Source organism: Rana temporaria, chromosome 2 (genome assembly GCF_905171775.1).
Source record: "Rana temporaria chromosome 2, aRanTem1.1, whole genome shotgun sequence".
Lineage (NCBI taxonomy): Eukaryota > Metazoa > Chordata > Amphibia > Anura > Ranidae > Rana > Rana temporaria.
Genome location: NC_053490.1, coordinates 402,076,379 through 402,098,970, shown reverse-complemented (window position 1 = coordinate 402,098,970; position 22,592 = coordinate 402,076,379). Strand labels below are relative to the sequence as shown.

The window sequence follows — 22,592 nt, the reverse complement described above, 5'->3', positions numbered from 1 at the left end:
CTGTGATGTAAGGGAGAGCGGGGGACTCAACTTCTGATGGTGGGGTGGCTCTTGACATCTAATGTAAACAGGAGGGGATGCGCTGGACATCTAATCTTACAGATACAACTGGCCCTTTTGAGAACAATCATAATGCTGATGTGGCCCACAATGAAATGGAGTTTGACACCCCTGCTCTACATAGTTTGCTAGTCTCACAAGGGCCGATAATCCTTTATATGCCATTATTTTTACCCTTTGAGAAACATGAGACATAATATAGTAGTAAAATACAAGATGCCTAGGTTGATCCATCTGATCTAAAACAAAGAGTTGATAAAACTACCAGGCAGAATTTGGCTTGTGCGAGAATCTGATTATTCAGTCTTATGACACGTACACACGGTCGGAATTTCCAATAGAAAAAGTCTGATGGGAGCTTTTCATCGGATATTCCGACCGTGTGTATGCCCCATCGGAATTTCCAACGGACTAAGTTAGAGAGCAGGTTCTCAATTTTTCAGACGGAAAAAATTTCTATTGGAAAATCCGTTCATCTGTATGGAATTCCGACGGGAAAAAGACCCACGCATGCTCGGAAATAATTAGACACATGCTTGGAAGCACTGAACTTAATTTTTCTCGACTCATCGTAGTGTTGTATGTCACTGCGTTCTTGACGGTCGGAATTTGGTGTGTATGCAAGCCAAGCTTGAGCGGAGCGCGGAGTTCCTTCATAAAAACCATCAGATTTTTTTCCAGCTGAAAATCCATCCGTGTGTACGGTACCAATCGACTTCTGTATAACCACCCTGTCGTATTTTACCAGATTGAGTGCCGCTGGCTGCTGTATTCTGATGGTGGACAAGTCTCTCAAGCTGTCGGATCACAATAGCACAGCTGAGTGTGTGGCTGGGGAAACTGTCATTTTTTTTTCTTGTTTAACCTACTGGTTGAACTAAAAATAATGGCTCATCTCTAGGCTGAAACAGATTGGAAGACAAAAGGTAGAAATGCTGCACACCGGAACCCAGACCCTACATTGTAGCTGTATTCAGCCTGAACTCCTTCTGGCTATGCGCCTCTGACAATAATTAAGCCCTGTAGGTTGATTGAAACATGTCAGAGGAGCATAGCCAGGAGGAGTTCAGGCGTTTCTACCTTCTGTCTTCTGATCTGTTTAAGTTAGCTTGGGTGAGCTTGTTTGCATCTGATCTGTGCTTTGGACTACAGGGGGAAGCTTCTTAGTGCTTTGAGTGGTGCTGTAAGTTTTTGTATATGGGTCATCTATGGGCTGCCTTACTTTTTCTGACTTAGACTTCAGAGCCTAGTGTCAGAGGTCTCCTAAAATCAAACAGCTGTAGCCCTCTCACACCATCTCCGAGCTTTTCATAATATACACAAAAAGTGCCCTACGTTAAGATGATTGTAAGCAAATAAGAGGTTATGTTATTTAGAAAAAAAAAAAATATTTGGCAAATGCATTTTTTTTAATATGCTATAGATGTACAATTAGAATAATTTGAGACTGTATTGTGACTGGTTCTCTACAGGCTTCTACATATTCCCCTGTTCCCAGGCTCTTTAATTTTGTGAGAAAGCTACCTTAAAGAGGAACTTTCCACATAACCTAAAAATGTTGCCAATGTTGAGGGTGTCATACCCCCTCCCTGCTGAAAGGCATGTGACCTGGTATGGTTTCCGAAAGGGGAGCTGCATGCTGGCTGTCCTACCTTTCTGGGTCAAGACAGCCAGGTTTAGTTTGAACTGCAAGGGAAACTGCACAGTTTTATAACTATGTGCAGCTTTAGATATCCCCAAACATGTTTTGTAAAGTGGTTGTTAGTTTAGTTATGGAATCTGAACAAAGCACACATACCTGTAGTGTTCACTTGTCTCTCTCCAAAGCTCTAACTGTTGTTTCGCAATGGTGGTTCGTTCCCCTTATGAGCATGGGTCACTTCTGACAAGTTTTCCCAAAACATAAGATAAAATAGTGACGGGGAGGAGAGCTCAGCACACAGCTTGTCTGTTCACAACACAGCTCTGCATTGTTCCTTCATCGCTTGTGAAGTGGGTGTATCCCTTTCCTCCAATTAGCTCTCATGCACTGTACAAGAGCTCTAACCGCAGCTCCCTGCCCCCTCCTCCGTGCTACTGACCGATGCAGAAGGATTTTCAGAACCATATCTAGACAAGAGAAGACTGCAGATAAACACGTAAACCATATGTGGGTGGATTAGTTTCATCTTTGTGGATCCTCTGAGGCCAGTCACTTTACTGGTATATGAAAGGGTTTACAACCAATTTTAAGAATTTGTATACTTTCAGTGTTGCTCTTTAAACCGCATGAAAAGACCTCTCCAATGAACGTAAAAAAAACTCCCTTGTGCACATTTCATTTGTGCATTTATCTGTTTTTAACCTGTTAATGTGTTTAATGAACAACCGTGCTATTTAGTCTTAATTTGTATTATATTATTAGAATGGTTTATAATTTACCTCCTCTGGCATCTTCACTGGTGACTCTGTTCTGCTCTTATTTGATACAGAGTCATTATTTTCTTTAATTGTATTATCCTTCTCATTCTTTTCAACCTCTTCCTCATCATCATCTTCTTCAGCTTCCTCCTCATCAAATGCCTCTTCTTCCTCTTCCTCCTCCTCATCTTCATCTTCCTCAGACTCATGTTTATACTCCTATTTTACAATGTAATGCACAAATCCATGTTAAGCCATATACTGGAGCTCACTTAAAAACAAATTTTACAAGTCAAGTCACAACTGGGCTAATGCTGGACTCTAAATATTCAGTCTTAAAATGGTTAAGTTGGCATTACACTAGTAAAATTGTATTTGAAATATTTAATTTTAGAAGAAAGTTTGTTTAATTCTCTAATCAGTGGGGCCAAATTGACGGTTGTTTAGGAAGTTGCATTCATTCCAAATTCTAATGTTAAGTGCAAGACAAATTTTTAAATACTTCGGAATGACATTTGTCATCGACTCCGCTAAGAATTTATATACAAATGTCTGTGCGAACATTCATTACAAAATGTACTAGTGCATTGAGAGCTTTAGAATTGCACAGAATTATTTATTTTTCCCAATGCAGGCAAAATGAAAAGGACCAAAAAAAGTGTTTGCAATAGAACTTTTTTCAACTACACTGCAAGGCCTGTTCCCCTGCGTCTTGCCTTCAAAAAAGCATCAGAATACATCTGAATATGCAACTGAATATGCATGGTAATACAATGTGGGTTAACACAGCATTTTTCAGTGTATTTGGCAAGATGGAACCCTTATAGTGCCCAGCAAATGGGTTCTGAAAAGTTCAATCAGTTATAGTTTAGAGTTTTGTCACATTGTTTTTTATATGGTATTGCACGTTTTATGAAAAATGACCAGTTACACTTACCGGTAGCTGTATTTCTGGTAAGTCTTACAGGACGGCACCCTGAGAGATGACTGGCTTCTCCTGACAGGAAACACAATCAAAAAGAGGTTAAAAACCCCGCCCCTTCCCGTGCTCCTCAGTTTGAGATAAAGTATGAACCCACCAGTGCACGGAAAAAACACCACAAAAAATATAATACAAACCAATAATGTATCACAAGGGTGGGAAGTAGGCCTGCCGTCCTGTAAGACTTACCAGAAATACAGCTACCGGTAAGTGTAACTGGTCATTTCTCTAGTCGTCTTCCAGGACGGCACCCTGAGAGAGAAGCAAGTAGCTTCAGGCCTACCTTAGGGCGGGACCACTGCTTGCAGGACCTTTCTCCCGAAAACCAAGTCCTGAGGTGACAGTAGGTCAACTCTATAATGTTTCAGGAACGTGTTCTGACTTGACCACGTCGCTGCTCTGCAAATCTGCTCCACCGAAGCTCCGGCCCTTTCTGCCCAGGAGGTTGCTAGTGATCGTGTGGAGTGTGCTTTAACATTAGGAGCTACCTTACCGGCTTGTACATAAGCTAAGGAAATTGTCTGCCTAATCCATCTTGAAATAGAGGCTCTGGACGCTTGAAGGCCTCTTTTCTGACCCGAAAAACAAATTAATAGATGAGTAGAACGTCTAAAGACTGTAACTCTTTCTAAGTAAGCTAATAGACATCGTCTAACATCCAGACAATGAAAGGAAGCTTCTCTTTCATTCTGGGGATTTGAACAAAAAGAAGGGAGGATTACCTCCTGTGACCTATGAAACTTTGTCACTACTTTAGGAAGGTAAAGGGGGTCCTGACTTAGAACGACCCTGTCCTCAAATAAGCGAAAAAATGGCTCCTTAATGGAGAGCGCCTGCATATCACCTATCCTCTTGGTCGTCGTGATTGCCAAGAGGAAGGCGAATTTAAAGGTGAGTAACCTGATGGGGATAGTGTCAATTGGCTCAAACGGAGCCTTGGTAAGTTGGTTTAACACTAACGAAAGATCCCAGGGTGGAACCCTAGAGATCTGAACTGGGGACAACCTGTCTCTGGCTATAAGAAACCTCTTAACCAGGGGGTCCAGGGATAAACGTCTATCCAAAAAATATGACAAGGCTGCTACCTGAACCCTTAGTGTTCTTGTGGCTAACCCCTTGTCTACTCCATCTTGGAGAAACTCCAAGATGACCGAGGTCTCCTGCTGGGAAACCTGTCTCTCTGAGCACCAGCGAGAGAAGATACCCCAGGTCTTAGCATATATACGCCTGGTGACTATCTTCCTACTGGCTAGAAGTGTGTCGATAACTCTCTCGGAGCAGCCCTTCTCCCTCAGGCTCCGCCTCTCAAGCACCAGGCCGTCAGCTTGAAGAAGTTGGGCTCTGGGTGATGAATCGGACCCTGACGAAGAAGGTCCGCCCGGACAGGGAGAAGCAGGGGAGGCGACACTGACCCTCGCTCTAGAGCGGGAAACCAGGCCCTTTTGGGCCACCAGGGTGTGACGAGAATGAACTTCCCTACTGCTAGATTTATCTTCTGCAGGACTCTCGGAATCAGGCTCAAAGGAGGGAAGGCATAGGCTAGCTGAAACCTCCATATCTGTGCCAATGCATCCACCCCCTCCGAGCCGCTTTCTCGGGAGAGAGAGAAGAACCTCTTCACCTTCCGGTTTGCCCTGCGGGCGAAGAGATCTATCTCTGGGCTGCCAAAGTGCTGGCATATTAGACTGAAAATCTCTGCATTTAGTTCCCATTCCCCCTGGAGAATGGGATGGCGACTTAAATAGTCTGCCTCCAGATTGAGGGTCCCTTTCAGGTGTACCGCCGAGAGCGAGAACACTCTCTGCTCGGCCCAGCCCAGGATCTCTAGGGACAAGTCTAGAAGGGTGCGAGATCTGGTGCCCCCCTGATGGTTGAGGAAGGCCACCGCGGTCGCATTGTTGGAAACGATTTGGACCTCTTGGTCCAAAACTCTGTCCTCGAATGCCTTCAGAGCCTCTCCGACCGCTAATAGCTTGCGGTAATTTGAAGAGGCCCCCTTCTGTCGTTGTCCCCAGGTACCCTGGGCACGGAGATCGTCCAGATGTGCGCCCCACCCCCATGAGCTGGCGTCCGTGGTGATCCTGACCGGATTGGTCTGGCCCCACGACAGACCTTGCTGTAGGTTCTGTGGGATGAGCCACCAGCCCAGTGAGAGCTTCACTGGTTCTGGGAGACTGACGCTGAGCTCTAGGGATTCCCTTCTTCCGTCCCAGGAGGAAAGAAGGAAAAATTGGAGGGGTCTGGAGTGGAGCTGAGCCCACGGGACTGCTGGAATACAGGAAGTCATTAGGCCTAGAACTCTCATGATGTCCCTGAAGGAGGACTCTGCTCCTTCTAACGTTGATCTGACCACTGACATGAGACCCCGGATCTTGTCGTTGGGTAAAAAGAGCTTCCTCTCCAAGGAATCTATCAGAAACCCTAGATAGAGTTTTTTCTGCTCTGGAAGGAGTGAGGATTTCTCCTCGTTGATGATCCAACCCAAGGACTCGAGGGTAGTCATCACAGTGGCCAGATCCGAAAGAAGGAGATCTCGACTTTGATTGTATAGTATCAAGTCGTCGAGATAGGGAACTATCGCTATCCCTTGTAGGTGCAGGAAAGCGATCGCCTCCGCCAGGACCTTGGTAAAGACCCTTGGACTGGAGGCCAGTCCGAAAGGAAGGGCAGAAAATTGCCAATGCTGTACTCCCTGGGCGGAGGCGATCACAAACCTGAGGAACCTCTGATGACCCAAGAAGATTGGGACATGGAGGTACGCGTCTCTTAAATCGATGGTGACCATGAATACCTCTTTTAGTAGGAGCCTCCTGAGGCTGTAAATACTCTCAATTCGAAACCTCTTGTGGAGGAGGGAGGTATTCAGGGGTTTCAGATTGATAATCAATCGAAATTTGCCTGAAGGCTTGGGGACCACAAAGATGTGGGAGTACACTCCCAACCCTCTCTGGTACACAGGGACTGGAACTATGACCCCCTGTTGTGCCAGTTCTGCGACATTTTGCACAAGGCCTGCTGACTTGAGAGGGTCCTTGGGTAAGCGAGTCAAAATAAAGTTTGGAGGGGGAAGCTGACGGAACTCTAGTTTGTACCCCTCCCTTACGATCTGGAGAATATGGGGACTTTGAGTAATACTCTCCCACCTGGGAAGGAACTGGGAGAGTCTTCCCCCGACCTTCCCGTCATTTGGAGTCCTTATCGCTGGGTTTGGGATTGGAAAAAAGGATACCTCCTTTTTGTTTTTCCTTCCCAGCACCCCAACGTCTGTTGTAAGGGGGCTTTTTCTCCGAGGAACGGTTCTTACCTCCAAACCCCCCCTGGGGGCCTCGAAAAAACGTTTTCTTGTTTTGTCTAGGCTTAGTAGGAAAACGCACCCCTTTTTCTGAGGACCTAATCAGGGCCTGATCCAGGCCTGTACCGAAGAGAAGGGAGCCCTCGAAGGGAAGACCACAAAGGCGGTTATTAGACGCAAGGTCCCCATTCCACATCTTGACCCACACTGCTCTTCTGGCAGAGTTGAGGAGGGCTCCAGTCTTTGCGGTAGAACGTACCGTCTCTACTGAGGTGTCTGCTAAATAAGCTACTGCGCTCCCTATGAGCTGAAGGGATTCTAGAATCTCCTTAGAGTCTGAACCCTGGGACACATGTTCCATCAACTTGGAGATCCAAGAATTAGCATTCCTAGCAATACAGGCCGAAGCTAAGGCGGGGCTCAAGGCAGCCGCATTAGCTTCCCAGGCCCTACGCAAGGAGGTCTCTGCCCGCCGATCCATAGGATCCTTCAAGTTGCCTGTGTCCTCAAAGGAGAGGTCCGACTGTTTGGAAACTTGCGCGAGGGGAGCATCTAATCTAGGCATTTAAAAAAATTTAGATTCCTCCTCCTCAAAGGGGCAACGTCGTTTCCAGGTCTTGTATCTTAAAAGCTTTTTCTCTGGTTCTGCCCACTCCCTGAGGATGATATCCTTAAGGGACTGGTGTACCGAAATAGCTTTGGCCTGAGGTTTAGACAGGCCTTGGTATAACCTATCCTGTGTGGAAATTTCTTCCGCAGGCTGTGGAATCTCCTCGGAGGCGTACACTGCCTCAAGGAGACCTTCCATGTCATCGGCAGCAAAGACATATCTGCCTGCCCTAGTATCCTCATTTTCTTCCTCCGCTTGACCAACAGAACCTTCCTCCTGAGGGGGAATCTCTGAATCTTCAGAGTCAGATACTAAGGAACCAAGGGATTCCTGGCGGACTCTAAAAATCTGTGAAGAGGAACTTTCTTGAGAAGAGGGCCCTGCGATGGGGGTTTCAGGCTCTCTGCTCTTTAAAAAACACATGAAATTCTTTGAGAGTAGAGAGCATCTTTGACTGGACCTCAAGAAATCCTTTCAGAATTTCAGAGGTCTCCTTCCCTGCTAATTTAACAATACATTTAGCAAAAAAAGGTTTGGAATAATCTGAAGGTAACTTGCAACTACAATAGCCACATTCTTTTTTTTGGAGCGACTAGTGTCCTTAGCTGAACGACTAGCACCCCCCTGGGCAACAAAATCCTCTCCAAGAAAGGAAAAGGATACACAGGCATGTATGTAAATACTAGGGAACAACTACTGGGTCCCAGCCCACCATACCTGTATCCAGGAAGACTCACCCCCTGTGGTCTCCTCCGCAGCCGGGGCCGTAGACGACCGGACCTCTCGCTCCATCGCGTGAGGATGAAGGCGCCGCTCTCTCTCGGCTGCTGCTGCCCTTTCGTGTGTCTCCGGTGCAGTGGGAAGCCGAGACTGGCGTGTTGGAGCTGCAGCGCGCCATCTTTGCTGAGCCGACCCGGAAGTGACACGCGCGTGTGACGTCATTGCCCTGCGCCGCCGGCTCTGAGAGGCGCCAAATTCGAAAACGGCAATGAACGCCAATGCATTCACCTCCAGGGAATCCAGGACGACCCAGTCGCAGCCCCAGACCGCACAGAAGGCCCCCACCACCGGAGAGAGCCTGACCCACAGACCTCCAAGGTAAGGGGAAAGCTCAGAGAGAGAGAGAGAGAGTGGATCAGCCCCTGGAGCTCCAGAATAGCCACCTATCCCCAGGAGACTCCAGCACTCAGGGGGGTTCTTCAACCCACATAGTGAGGCCCCCCTGAGCAAGAAGGGACCCCCTAGGAATGGAAATCTTCGCTAAACCCAAAGGCTACCCAGTGCCTGCGGTTCAGTTCCCAGGGGGGGGGACCACCAGCCCCAGGCCTTAGGTCAGAAAAAAATAAACGTTTCGCTGTGGGGAAACACAATCAAGAACTGAGGAGCACGGGAAGGGGCGGGGTTTTTAACCTCTTTTTGATTGTGTTTCCTGTTAGGAGAAGCCAGTCATCTCTCAGGGTGCCGTCCTGGAAGACGACTAGAGAAAAAGCTTAAAGTACAAGTTCATGTTTTAAAACCAAATCCCAGGGGAGTGATTTGAGGTCCCTTACCTCCTTTTTTTTACGCTCCTACCTAGACCTCAGATGAAGCACAGTCTTGCCTGGCTGTCCACCGTGCCTGTTCATTAGTATGCAGGCAGGATTACAAGTACTACAGAAATAAGTTGTAGAGCCAAGACCCCTCTCCAATTCAGGTTATGGCATTTGTAGTTGCATCTGACCACTGATTAGTACTAGAAAGCAGGGCTGTGCCGCATAACATGTTTGTGTGGGGACACAATAGATAGGGGGTGGGGGTACTCTACAGGGATTTTTATTATAACATCAACTTGTACTGTATATATTTATTATCTTATTTTTTTTAAAGCTAGCTATTTCCATACAAAATACTGGTTAGATCTCAGCGTTACCCAAAAACTATAAAACCCAACCAAGATGATACTTACAGGAGCTTGTGTTGAGGCATAAAGAAAATAACCCAAAATAATGCAGAAACATAGTCATCAAGAACATACAATGCCAAAATAGACAAACATATTATTGTAGCTTTACATTTTTAAGAGATCAGATACTTATTTCTCACAGCAGGACAAAAGGTATACAAATCAAACATTATACCATTCCAGTGTCCAACAATGCATTTAGATATATAAATCCACCGATTTTTGGTACAGATACTAATAAGTGTGTGAATTTGTGTTAAACATCAAAAATAGTCAAAATTAAGGCGATTAAATAAAAGCATTTAGGTAATAAATTCACTATAGGCAGACCAATATTTGAATCAGAATCACCTGTGTTCTCTGGTCTGGCTATTAAAAACACTATGCAATGCATAATCCATCTCTACATCTGAATTCTGATCAGTGTGGCCGAGATTTACAATTAACTTGTATGCATAAATATCTACAAGAAGCAAAACTGCAGCATGATCTTAGAAGATTAAATCTATTGGTACGGGTTCTTCTGTTTGGCAGATAACTGTATAAGATACGGAGTAGAATCAGATTAAAGGGTTAGTTCACTTTTACCAAAAACTGTCTATGCAGGTAAAGGGTGTTTATAAAAATAAACAGACTGCAGCTTTAAAGTTGAATAATGCCCTTGCTATAGGCCATTTACATGTATCCCTGTGCCTTTGAGGAGTGGGCTCCCTCCAGCTAAACCTGCCCTTAATTTATCCACTACTATATATGCTCTAAATTGGAGACTCTCAAAATATAGAGTTAGGACTGCAGTATACAGAGCAGCCTTGGTGTAGGCACTGCTTGTGATGTGCATTGCCCCCTTCTATGTGCACCTTAAGGCAAAGGCTAGTTATAAATTGGGATGGTTACCATATTTTTGTATAGCTTGTTTGCTGGATTTGGCGTGGGGACACATTGGATGCCTTCAGCTGCCATTGTGCTCTTGCAAGGTGTCCAATGGGTCCCTTGTGCCTTTAAGGAGGAGTGGGCATCCTCCAGGTAAACTTATCAATTTATCCACTGCTATATATGCTCCAACTTGGAGACTCTTAAAAATATATCATTAGGACCGCAGTATACAGAGGAGCCTTGGCCTAGGCACTATAGCTTCCACATAGATTTGCAATATTTGCAAATGTGTGCAACTAATACCTCTCGGCTTCACTTAGCAATGTCCTGGGAGCATTCCAGTTAGGCTTCAGATCTGAATGATCTACATATAGCAAGGGTATTATTCCCCTTAAGTAAGAGTTGCATAGTTTGTTTTTATCTACAGATGAGCCTTATCTGCAGTTTTTTGGTAAAGGAGCTCTAACCCTTATTCCCAATTCAGCTCAGCTACTCATCTCAATAGTCGGCTTGTTTTTGAAACCATATTCTACAGGGCTGTTCTTTTGTTCCACCACGTAATTCTCTCCCTTTAATAGACATGGTCATATCTGATGTCCCTACACCTTCCTGTCGTAGATCAGTGTTTTGCCAAGTAGTGAAGAAAAGATAATAAACCCCAATACTAGCGCTTTCAAAAATAAATTAGAAATGTTAACATGCACATTTCTTTCTTGATGGGCTCCATTAGGCTTCATATATATCATAACAGACTTTGGATGCAGGGATTCTCTTTTCACACTGCCATGACCTGGTTCTACAGTATCATTTATTTAGTGCATGATCGGAGTGCTATGGCTTGTTTGCTAAAAAGGTACAGCTTTCCTTTAACAGCACTAAGGTAAAACATAAAGAACCTGTGTTTAAGCCTTTCATTTATATTTTAATATTTAATCAGACAACCCTCAAGAACTTGTAGTCAATTTAGCAGAAATTTAAAAGAAATGAATGATGGGGTTGTTAAATGTAGTTAAAGACATTTTGTAGCTCGAGTACCAAGCAACAATTTCCATTTTTCTCTGCAGGCTCCCGATTGGTAAATGAATAGTTTAGTGCTAGTTTGGCACTACTGCTGCAAATCATCTTCTCAAAGACATTCTGCTTTGACTTTTCACAATAATAACCAGTTTCAGTGAAAGGGAAACATCGTTTACTGGTACCTATGATAGCAGGAACTCTAAGACCCCTTTCACACTGGAGCGTATTGCAGGCGCTATAGCGTTAGAAAAACGGCTGCAATACGCCCTAAAACAGCTGTCGAATTCATTCCAGTGTGAAAGCCGAGGGCTTTCACACTGGAGTGTTGCGCTAGCAGGACAGTAAAACAAGTCCTGCTAGCCGAATCTTTGGAGCGGTGTGTATACCGCTCCTCCACCGCTGCTGCCCATTAAAATGAATAGGACAGAAAGGCTATACCGCCCGCAATGTGCTGCTTCAGCAGCACACTGCGGGCGGTTTTAACCCTTTCTCGGCCGCTAGCGGCCGGAATGCGCCGCAAATCCACCCATAGCGTCGGCGGTAAAAAATAGCAGAGTTTTAACGTTGACACTAGACCACAGTGTCCGATTGACAGAAGTAGGAGCCAATTTTACATGTATTAATAATGTTTTTTTTTTTTATATCTACACACAAATGTATTGTGTTTCATTTAAATTTTTGACTGAATGGATTGTTTTTACAAGGTGATCATTTACAATCACTTTAATATTGAATTAAAAAAAAAAAAAAACTATACAAATAAGCTAGTCTTTTAGGTTTTTATTCAATGCTTTGTCATTTTAAAGCTCAAAATAATTTCTTTCAGAATATTAATATATTAATTTATTTGCATAAATACATTCGGACAGTTCATTTAACTCTTACAATGAACAATACAAACAAAACAAAAATGAAACATACATATAAAGAAGAAATAGCAAGGCAAAAACACATAGATTGAAGTGTTAGATAATGGAAAAGAAAAAAGGCAAGAATATATATAGCACCATCTGAAAAAAATATGGTTTCCATAGTTTCGTTCAGGCATGTCAGCCTCGTTTTACGTGGGCTGCATATTCCTTTAAAGCCCTAGGTCAGTTTAAGGGATTTTTGTGAGTAATGCCGCGTACGCGCGATCGGAAATTCCGACAACAAAACCGTGGATTTTTTTTCCGACAGAATTTTGGCTCAAACTTGTCTTGCATACACACGGTCACACAAATGTTGTCGGAAATTCCGAACGTCAAGAACGCAGTGACGTACAACACAAATTCCGAGCATGCATAGGATTTTTGTGCGTCAGAATTGCATACTGACGATTGGAATTTCCAACAAGAACTTTTGCTGTCGGAATTTCCGATCGTGTGTACGCGGCATTAGACTTAACTGTTCAATGGCCTATTAAGCCTACACTTCCTTTTACAATATTGCAGAGAAGTAATTTAGAAAGTGTTTTCTGGCACCATTATTATGGTTAAACGTTGTACGTTGCAGCATTTAACATTTTGGGGGGTTTGGCCCACTGCAAAGTAATTCTGTTCAATTTTCCCTCTTTTTTTTTTTACTTTAATTTGACATACTAAATCCGATTCACTGAATGTTTTTAATACATAGTACCCAATTCTGCTAAAGTGCAAATCTTTAACAGAATATGACTTAACCTGAAGTAAGCCCATCACATACCTGAATAAATCAAAACTAAAATATGAACAAGCAAATCTCTCCTTTAGTGAAAAACAAAAATCAAAACAATCAGTAAATTTCTAAATACAAACAGGTCAAATTACATGTAAATCTCAATTTCTTTTACTGTCAAGTTTGCCTGCCACTTCCTCTGCCTTGTAAGCTTTCTTATTAATCAGTGGGTGCTAACCAAAGGTTAACTACCTTATTAAAGTGGAAAAGTGTCTAAAAAGGTGTTTGTGTTCTCTTGTCTTACTTCCAAACCACTCAATAAAGCAAAAATTAACCTGACCTGAAAAAACAAAAAACACTAGATTCCCCCATCAACGCAGTTGGGGGAAGAGGGGGTGTGGGAGAAGCCGTTCCTGCAGGGAGAACCCAGTGATTACTGCTAGTGGCTATAGACGCTAACAATCGCATGGTAAAAAGCTGACATGTTGGTTGTACCCAAGTCGATCAATGGATGGACTTGGGTACAATCAGCCTGCCTATGGATGGATCAAATCTTGGGTGGTCCCTGCGGAACTGGCTGAGATTTGATCCATCTATGGCTGGCTTAACCCAGTACAGTAAATTAGAGGCCCAGAAAAAGTACAGCACATACAGATACATAGATGTCAGGGTCAAATAGAGGTCTCTCTCTATATTCTGCATGAGGCACCGTCTACTAAATAACCCATATTTGAAGAAAAGAACTACAGTATTCAGATTTTACTATACTAACAGCCCTCAAAAATTCCACTCGGCTGCTCACATTTTGCGAGCGGATTTTGAGGGCTGGCAAGTGTGGGCTGCCTGGGAGCGGGGGGGGTGGATCATGGGGGGGAAGAGAGAGGAGAGGAGAGCCGCCGCAGTCTGGTTGATCAGCGCCGCGCGTCATATATAGCCCCTCCCCCTTGCCTGGGCACTTTGGCAGACAGATCACCCATCCCAGGATTGGATGGGTGATCTGTCTATCAAAGTGCCCGGACAAGGGGGAGGGGCTGTATATGTCGGCACACAGCGGGGGACACACAGGCAGCTATTGAAATGAAAGCGGTTATGTTCCCCGTGCACTGATCAACAAGATGGTGGCAGCGGTGGCTCTCTCTTTCCCAACACAGTTAGGCCATTGGGGACACAAGGCTGCATTTGGGGACACAAGTCTGCACTAGCGGACACAGGCTGTATTGGTGGACATCGACAGGCTGCAGTTTTGATCATGGATAAAGTTGTTGTTAATATTTATTTTTATAACTTACTTCTGCATAAACCATTTTATGAGATAATGTATGAGGGCGTGATTAGGGGCGGGGCAGGGCAGGGGTTGTGCGCGGCAACTGGCGGCGAGTAACCCTTGAGGTCTGGCGAGTAGCTCAGGATTTGAAATTTTGAGCCCTGATACTAATATTAAGTATAATACGGTCAGAATTTGCTTATCTTTTAACTTGAACAGTAGAAGTGTTTCTAATACAGTCTCTGGCAATAGGTGTACAAATACTCCCAAGTAATAGGGTTTCTTGTATTGTTTCAGAGAATTGACAACAGATTAAAAAATTCCAGCTTACACCCAACCAACTTTAAAAAAAACTGTCCCTCCCTCCTTCTAATGCCTATGCCAACTAACATGTGTAAGAAAGATGCATTTATACTTCTATATTTTTAGCCTGCTCTGGTCCGGTCATGTGATCTCCCCCCCGTGTCAATCAGTGGTGGCTGCAGGGGAGAGGAGAGAGTGTTCTGATGGATAGTAAAGTCTGGAGCAGTGAGGTCTCCCATAGGCTTAAGTGACCTATCCATTGTCAGCGTCCAGGTGGACTGAAAATTGACATGTCTATCTATCTATCTATCTATCTATCTATCTATCTATCTATCTATCTATCTATCTATCTATCTATCTATCTATCTATCTACAGTTTTGTTCAAAATTATTCAACCCCCCAATGCTGTAAAGGGTTTTAGGGAATTTAGTGTACATTTGTAATTGTATTCAGAATGAAATCCTACAAGGACTTCTTAAATAACCATATGCAACTAAAATTACATCAATTGGTTTTGTAATACAGTAGTAAATGTTTATTTTGTGAATTCTTCATTTACACAATTATTCAACCCCTTAAAGACTTCCACTCTGAAGAACAGAGGTTCATTGAAGTGTTTTCAATCAGGTATTGAAAACACCTGTGGATGTCAGGGAGCAGCAATAAAGCCTAATAAGCACCAATTAGGCAGCTTTAAAATGACTGTGATACTCGGCTCCTTCTAGACATTTACTGGTGTGGTTACAAACATGGTGAAGTCAAGAGAATGGTCCAGGAAGACAAGAGAAGAGATGGTTACTCTTCACAGGAAGAGCAATGGCTATAAGAAGATTGCAAAGATGTTAAACATACCAAGAGACACAATAGGAAGCATCATTCACAAATTCAAGGCAATGGGCACTGTTGAAACGCTACCTGGTCGTGGCAGAAAGAAGATGCTGACTTCGACTGCTGTGCGCTACCTGAAGCGTAGAGTGGAGAAAAGTCCCCGTGTGACTGCTGAGGAACTGAGAAAAGATTTGTCAGATGTGGGTACTGAAGTTTCTGCTCAGACAATACGGCGCACACTGCGTAATGAAGGCCTCCATGCCAGAACTCCCAGGCGCAACCCCCTTGCTGTGTCCAAAGAATAAGAAGAGTCGACTGCAGTATGCCAAAAGTCATGTGGACAAACCACAGAAGTTTTGGGATTGTGTTCTGTGGACTGATGAAACAAAATTAGAACTGTTTGGGCCCATGGATCAACGCTATGTTTGGAGGAGGAAGAACAAGGCCTATGATGAAAAGAACACCTTGCCTACTGTGAAGCATGGTGGGGGGTCAATCGTGCTTTGGGGCCGTTTTGCTTCTGCAGGTACAGGGAAGCTTCAGCGTGTGCAAGGTACAATGAATTCTCTTCAGTACCAGGAGATATTGGATGACAATGTGATGCAGTCCGTCACAAACCTGAGGCTTGGAAGACGTTGGACCTTTCAACAGGACAATGATCCCAAGCATAACTCCAAGTCCACTAGAGCATGGTTGCAGATTAAAGGCTGGAACATTTTGGAGTGGCCATCGCAGTCACCAGACTTAAATCCGATTGAGAACCTCTGGTGGAGCTTAAAGAAAGCAGTTGCAGTGCGCAAGCCTAAGAATGTGACTGAACTGGAGGCTTTTGCCCATGACAAATGGGCGAAGATACCCGTAGATTGCTGCAAGACACTTGTGTCAAGCTATGCTTCACGTTTAAAAGCTGTTATAACTGTAAAAGGATGTTGTACTAAGTACTAAGATTGAAGGTCACTTGGGGGTTGAATAAAAATGATAATGATGTGAGCACAGAAAAGAAATTTTTGGTCATTTAATTATAAATGTTATGTTATATTTGTCTGACCTACACGTGCCTCTTTGATTTAATTGTAAGCAGGATGACTGAATGATCAAAATCAATGTCAAACTGGCCAAAACAATCAATTTCAGTGGGGGTTGAATAATTTTGAATACAACTGTATCTATCTATCTCTATCTATCTTTCTTACACAGGTTAGTTAGCATAGGTGTTAGAAGGGGGGAGGGGACAGTTTAACCCCTTCATGTCATACCTGAATACCCAGACCCTATTTTACACATTACTATAATGCTGCATAGAAACACGACCGTTTTTAATGTCATGGAAAAAACAACGTTTTTCTCGACGTGATTCCTCTCAAGCCTGCCTTGCATACACATTATCGTGAAAAAAAATGCTTGAGCAAAGCGCAGTGACGTACAACGGCACTATAAAGGGGAAGTTCCATTCGGAATAGCGCCACCCTTTGGGCTGCTTTTGCCAAGTTCGTATTAGTAAAAGTTTGGTGAGAGACGATTCGTTACAGCGTGACGAATGTGCTATCCCGATTACAAACGCTAGTTTTACCAGAACGAGTGCTCCCGTCTCATAACTTGCTTCTGAGCATGCGCATTTTTTGCCGTTGTTCAAGCCTACACACGTCTGCTTTTCACGACGAAAAAAACGACGACATGAAAAAACGACGAGAAAATTTAGAGCATGTTCTAAATTTTTAATGCCCATTTTTCACGTCAAGAAAAATGCTCTGGAGCCTACACACAGTCATTTTTAATGACCAATTAAAAAAAATTCTCATCATAAAAAATGGTCGTGTGTACGCGGCATCACTGCCACTACTGCCACTATCATTGCAACTACTTAGTGTACCTAGGTCGATTATAACTTGGGTTTTTTCAGGACAGATTGGACTTTCATTTGGTGGTAAATGGTAATGGATATCCCCGGATTTCGTTTCATTATAAAAAGGAAAACTTGCCAAAACAAGAATTTTTTTATTTTAGTCATAAATTTTCATGCCATTACCATGACCCAAACCCAGAAATACCTGCAAAATAAGTTCCCTACTCCTGACGATCGTGGCAATACCACATAAGAGTGATACACTGCATCTTTTCCTCCTCAGAGAAGTCTGTTGTTTCTCCTCTCTACATACTACAAAATGATCACTGTGGTAGCTTTTAATTCACAGATTATCACAGCGATCATGTGATCAAGAGCCAGTTCTCGATTGTTACTTGAGACCAAGAGCTGTCACAAAGAGCTTGGGCTCAGTTCTGAGAGCGCACTTCCAGCACAGAGGAACACATATATGTGGCACCCAGGATTAAAGCTAACTTCTGGGATGCCGCTTATATGTGCTACCAAGTCAAGGGGTTAAAGGCTAGTTAGGTGTAAGCTGGAATTCCACTTTAAAGTGATGTGCAAATAAAGTACTTACAGATATTTACTATGTCTCAAACATCACAGCAGTCTTCCTTGACACACTGCATATAAGCAAGAACTCATAGATTTTTTTACATTTCTTTTTTTAAATGTAAGATATTGCCTAACAGCATTAAACTTGTTTTTGACACATGGGTCTGTTTAAGGCAGTGGTTCTCAACCTGGGGGTCGGGACCCCCTTGGGGGTCAAATGAGGATTTGCCAGGGGTCCCCAAAACCTGGGCTGTTTCTGAAGCCTGCGGCCTCCCACTCAGCCTCTTCACAGCCACCCATTCAGTTCACGGCATAGCTAGGAGGCAGAGACTAGAGGTCAGCTGACTGGTGAGGAATGTGAAGTGGGAGGGCTGGAAGAGACCCTATCTGCTTATTTCAGCATAGGTGTCACTGCTACGAGAAACCACAAAGTCGGAGACACAGTGAGTAACACTACCTGTGATTAGAGTTGCCTTTAAAAGTCCCCACTACAGTTCTCAGATCAACAGATGACCTTAATCAAGAGCACCTAAGTTGGCTGCTCCCAACTCCCCAGCAGCACTGCCACTGATCCCAACTCCCCACCAGCACTACCACTGATCCCAACTCCCCACCAGCACTGCCACTGATCCCAACTCCCCGCCAGCATTGCCACTGATCCCATAATCCCCACCAGGGAGTAAGAGAATGAATAAAAATAGGGAATATATGGAAGGGAGAGCAAAAGAGGGGGAGGAACAAAGAAAAAGGGAGAGAAAGAATAAGAGAAAGAACAAGAAAGACGTCTAGAGAGGGATGGGGATAACAAACAAGAAATTAGGATAGAGAGACATAAAAGTGAAAGAAAGGAGAACAAAGAGAAAGAGTGGTACATCCTAAAATGTACTATAAGGGGTTTTAATATTGTATGAGTGGAAGGAACTCAGGGAGCGCTAAATGTCCGTGGGTTAGGGGGCGCAAATTACTTGTCTTGCCTTGGGTGCCAAAAACCCACGATGGGAAAATAATTTTACCGTTAGGGGTCCCCACAACTTTGGAAATTTTATCAAGGGGTCACGGGAATAGACAGGTTGAGAACCACTGGTTTAAGGCCTCATGCACATGAGCTTACAAAAATAAGTAGCATTTTTTTTTCTACCTGAATTTTACAGAAATAAATACTCCAATGTTACAATATGTATGCATGTTAATGTACATATGGCATTTGAGCATACATGCATTCTACTGACCACAATATTAATTTATTCTGGGCATTGCAATATAATTTTGTGCATATACACACATGTTTTTTGCGCCTTTGATGTACTTTTTTTTTTGCCTGTGTGTTTTCCTCTTTAAATACGCATGTAAACACGTATGTCTACATGGGCTAACATAGAGGTGCTTTTACAGGCATATTAAAAAACAAACATTGAATGCCTGTATAAGCCGAGTTAAGTTCTATGTGCATGAGGGGTGGAGTAAAAAGAATACAAAATTAAAAAAAAATTTAATCAGAAAGATTACCAGTAAAAAGTAGAGAACGCGTACTACAAAAGAACATTGGTAGAAACAGGTCACTTTTACTATCGCCTGGTATTTTTTGTGCTCTTCTTGAACTACTGTCCTGCCTGTCACCTGCTTATAGCAGACTTCTAGGTCTAGCACTGAGGTATATAATATACATTTTCTCCTATGTGTCATATACTTCACACAAAGTAGATTGTCCATCTAAACCAAGTCAGTTTGGTGAAGATATCACCTTAGAATAATTAACACTTCAACATCTCCATTTGGGTTTCCTGGCTGGCCTCCACCACAGATTGCATTCAAGGTTTTGCTTTATGGTAAACAATCCATTTCGCCCTACTCCATTCTCTAGTTATTCTGCTTAAAAACCAGTACAGTACGAGTACGATCACTTGTTGGCCCTAAAGAAAAACATATTGATGAAGCTGGATGGGGCTGTAAAACCCAAACATGTAGATTTCTGTGCTCGGCTGGGCAAGTAATAGAAAAATATTACATCCAACAGTATCCGCCTGAAACAAACAGGTCAGGAAATTGTGGATTTTAACATTACAATATATTAAGAGGATATCAAAATCATATATATATTATAAATATATAATAATGCTATTCAAACTGTATCAAAAATCAATGCTGTACAGGAGTTCAAACTTATGTCTACCCTATCATACAACTATAGCCAGTAGGTTTATATTTACTAATTTTAAGCAATTTAAAATGAAGCTTACCACATATTAAAACAACTGTCAACATTATTTTAATGTCAAATATTGTGGTAAAATATTGTCCCAAAACTGGGTTGAGGGGTCCAGATTCTTCAATTTTGCGGTCTTTTCAGATTTTGTAGATTCATATTCCTCAAGCTCATGTTTCTTAATATTTTTAACATTCTTTTTTTGCTTATCGGGTTGTTTTGTAGTTTTACTGGATTGAATCTTTTTCTCATTGGCCTTCTTTTCCATCTCCATTTTTCCCTTTTCTGTTTTTTTGTCTTTGTCTTTCTTTACATTGTCCTCCTCCTCCTCTTCGCCATTTTCTTCCTCCTCGTCTTCTTCCTCCTCGTCCTCCTCGTCTTCTTCATCTTCTTCCTCCTCCTCCTCGTCATCTTCTTCACCCTCTTCCTCCTCCTCTTCCTCCTCCTCCTCATCTTCTTCCTCCTCTTCTTCCTCGTCATCTTCTTCTTCCTCCTCCTCCTCCTCATCTTCTTCCTCCTCTTCTGCTTCTTCCTCCTCTTCTGCTTCTTCCTCCTCATCTTCTCCTTCATCCGCTTCCTCCTCATCTTCTCCTTCTTCTGCTTCCTCCTCATCTTCTCCTTCTTCTGCTTCCTCCTCATCTTCTCCTTCTTCCGCTTCCTCCTCATCTTCTCCTTCTTCCGCTTCCTCCTCATCTTCTCCTTCCTCCTCATCTTCTCCTTCCGCTTCCTCCTCATCTTTTCCTTCTTCCGCTTCCTCCTCATCTTCTCCTTCTTCCGCCTCCTCCTCATCTTCTCCTTCTTCAGCCTCCTCCTCATCCTCATTTTCTCCTTCTTCCGCCTCCTCATTTTCCCTCTCATCCTCCTCCTCATTTTCTCCTTCCTCATCCTCCTCCTCCTCATTTTCTCCTTCTTCCGCTTCTTCTGCATTCTCCGCCTCCTCATTTTCTCCTTCTGCTTCCTCCTCCTCTTCTGCTGCTTCATCATCTTTTTCTTCCTCCTTTTCCACTTCTGAATTTTCCCCCTCCTCTGCTTCTTCTTTATCATCTTCCCCCTCCTCTGTGTCTTCATCTTGTTCCACTTCTGCTTTTTCATCTTCTTCCTCCTCTACTTCATCCGTGGCTTCTACTTTTTTTTCCCCTTTGTTCATAGTTTCTTTTTCCCCATCTTCTGGTTCCTCTTCTCCTTCCACATCATCATTTTCAGTCAGACAGCTTTCTTTACTTTCACCGTCTTCTTCCTTCTTGCTTGATTCTGCCATATTGCCATTTTGCAAGACTGAATCTTCTAGACTTTCCTTTTGTTTAACAATAAGTATTTTACCTTCTTTTTTCTTGCGATTATATGTAGGTATTCCATGTTCATTTGAATTCTCAGTACTACCACCACTATGTTCGTCTTTCTTAAAACACTCTACTCTGTCACCCCTAGACTTTTTACCATTTAGTTGTGCTTCATTCTTACCAAGTTGGCTTGAAATATCCTTTATTAAAGAAACACCCTGTCTAAATGTCTGATCTGTCAAATTGTCTGAGCTGGAAGAAGAGGATGACATATTTCCAGCTTTACTAGTGAATTTGTACCCATTTCTACCACTGATCATTTGCTGTCCACTAATACTCTCATGGCTTTGGACACGGATGATTCTGGGGGTCTTATCATAATGCTTATTGTTTTTGGATTTTGCTATGCTATCTGATTCACCAGGTACAAATGATGTGGCATCAGCCTTACTCTTTGTTCTATCTGCTGTACTAGTCTTTGATTTTTGCTTCTTAGTTCTACTTTGGGTTTTAGAATGGCTGACACTAGTTTCCATCTCTGTACTATCTTTTTCCAATGAACTGAATTGCTCTTGACTGGCAAAATACTTTGATTTGCCAGCTTCTGAGGCTTTTCTAAATTTTTCCTGAATACCCCTTTTCATGGTGTGTGTATGTGCCTCTGCGCCAGTAATTTCAGATTTCTTGCTGTTGGAACTAATTGACTTGCTCTGAAGAGGCAACGATGAAAGAGATCTGCTACTCTCTTTTGTCTTGACCTTACCATCAGCTTTCAGTTCCACATTTTTAATGTTCTTCTACTCCACCAGAGAGGCAAAACAATGAAGAAAGAATGGAAAGAGTAAAAAATGATGAAACAAAATGCAACAGCAAGCAACACACAAGAAAAGAATAAGACAAAGAAAAAGAAGAACAAAAAAAAAGCAAGCAGAAAATTGACAAAGCATTCACATATACAAAGAATGAAACAAAATAATCTTAAAACTGGGGAAATTGAAGAAGTCCAGGCATTTTTAACAATGTCATAATATATGCTTACAGTTGTCATGGAACTGTATCAACTTGAGTGTGATGCAAGAATTTCTATTGCAATTCTCAGATTGCACATGTTTGTTGTGACGATGGCCATGTTTCTTGTAAATGCTTAAAAACATAAGCCTAAAATGTAAAACTTTTTTTAAAAATATAAAGTTAATTTAACCAATAAGGCACATCACCTTTGAAGAAAAACAATATTTATGAAATCTACCTAGGAACCAGTGTAAATTCCTTCTGTTTATCTGTACAGTGTAGATAGGAAAGTAAAAACAGAAACCTAACAAATTCTAGGAACAAAAATCTGCAAGTAATGCCAAGGATTCAATGAGATTTCTAAGGGAGAGGCACAAAATTGTTACATTAACTTTAGCAAATGCTAAACACAAAATGGTAGACGCCATTATTATTACAATATTTATTTTAAAACCCTACAGGCATATAATAT

General features: G+C 42.7%; 2 protein-coding genes across 2 annotated transcripts in view; both read right to left on the bottom strand.

Moving 5' to 3' along the window:
- RPGR (retinitis pigmentosa GTPase regulator) overlaps positions 1 to 22,592 on the bottom strand; it is a 150,549-nt gene that overhangs the window by 11,999 nt on the left and 115,958 nt on the right. The window contains exon 14 of the mRNA XM_040338120.1: positions 2,482 to 2,679. Coding sequence (XP_040194054.1) covers positions 2,482 to 2,679 — 198 coding nt within the window. The remainder of the gene's footprint in view (positions 1 to 2,481; positions 2,680 to 22,592) is intronic.
- LOC120927443 (spore wall protein 2-like) lies at positions 18,729 to 22,586 on the bottom strand. The gene has a single exon (XM_040338121.1). The coding sequence runs from the start codon at positions 21,751 to 21,753 to the stop codon at positions 19,888 to 19,890; it is 1,866 nt and encodes a 621-aa protein (XP_040194055.1). The 5' UTR covers positions 21,754 to 22,586; the 3' UTR covers positions 18,729 to 19,887.

Coding starts and splice junctions, on each gene's coding strand:
- LOC120927443 (XM_040338121.1), bottom strand. CDS start 21,753: ATGAAAAGGGGTATTCAGGAAAAATTTAGAAAAGCCTCAGAAGCTGGC.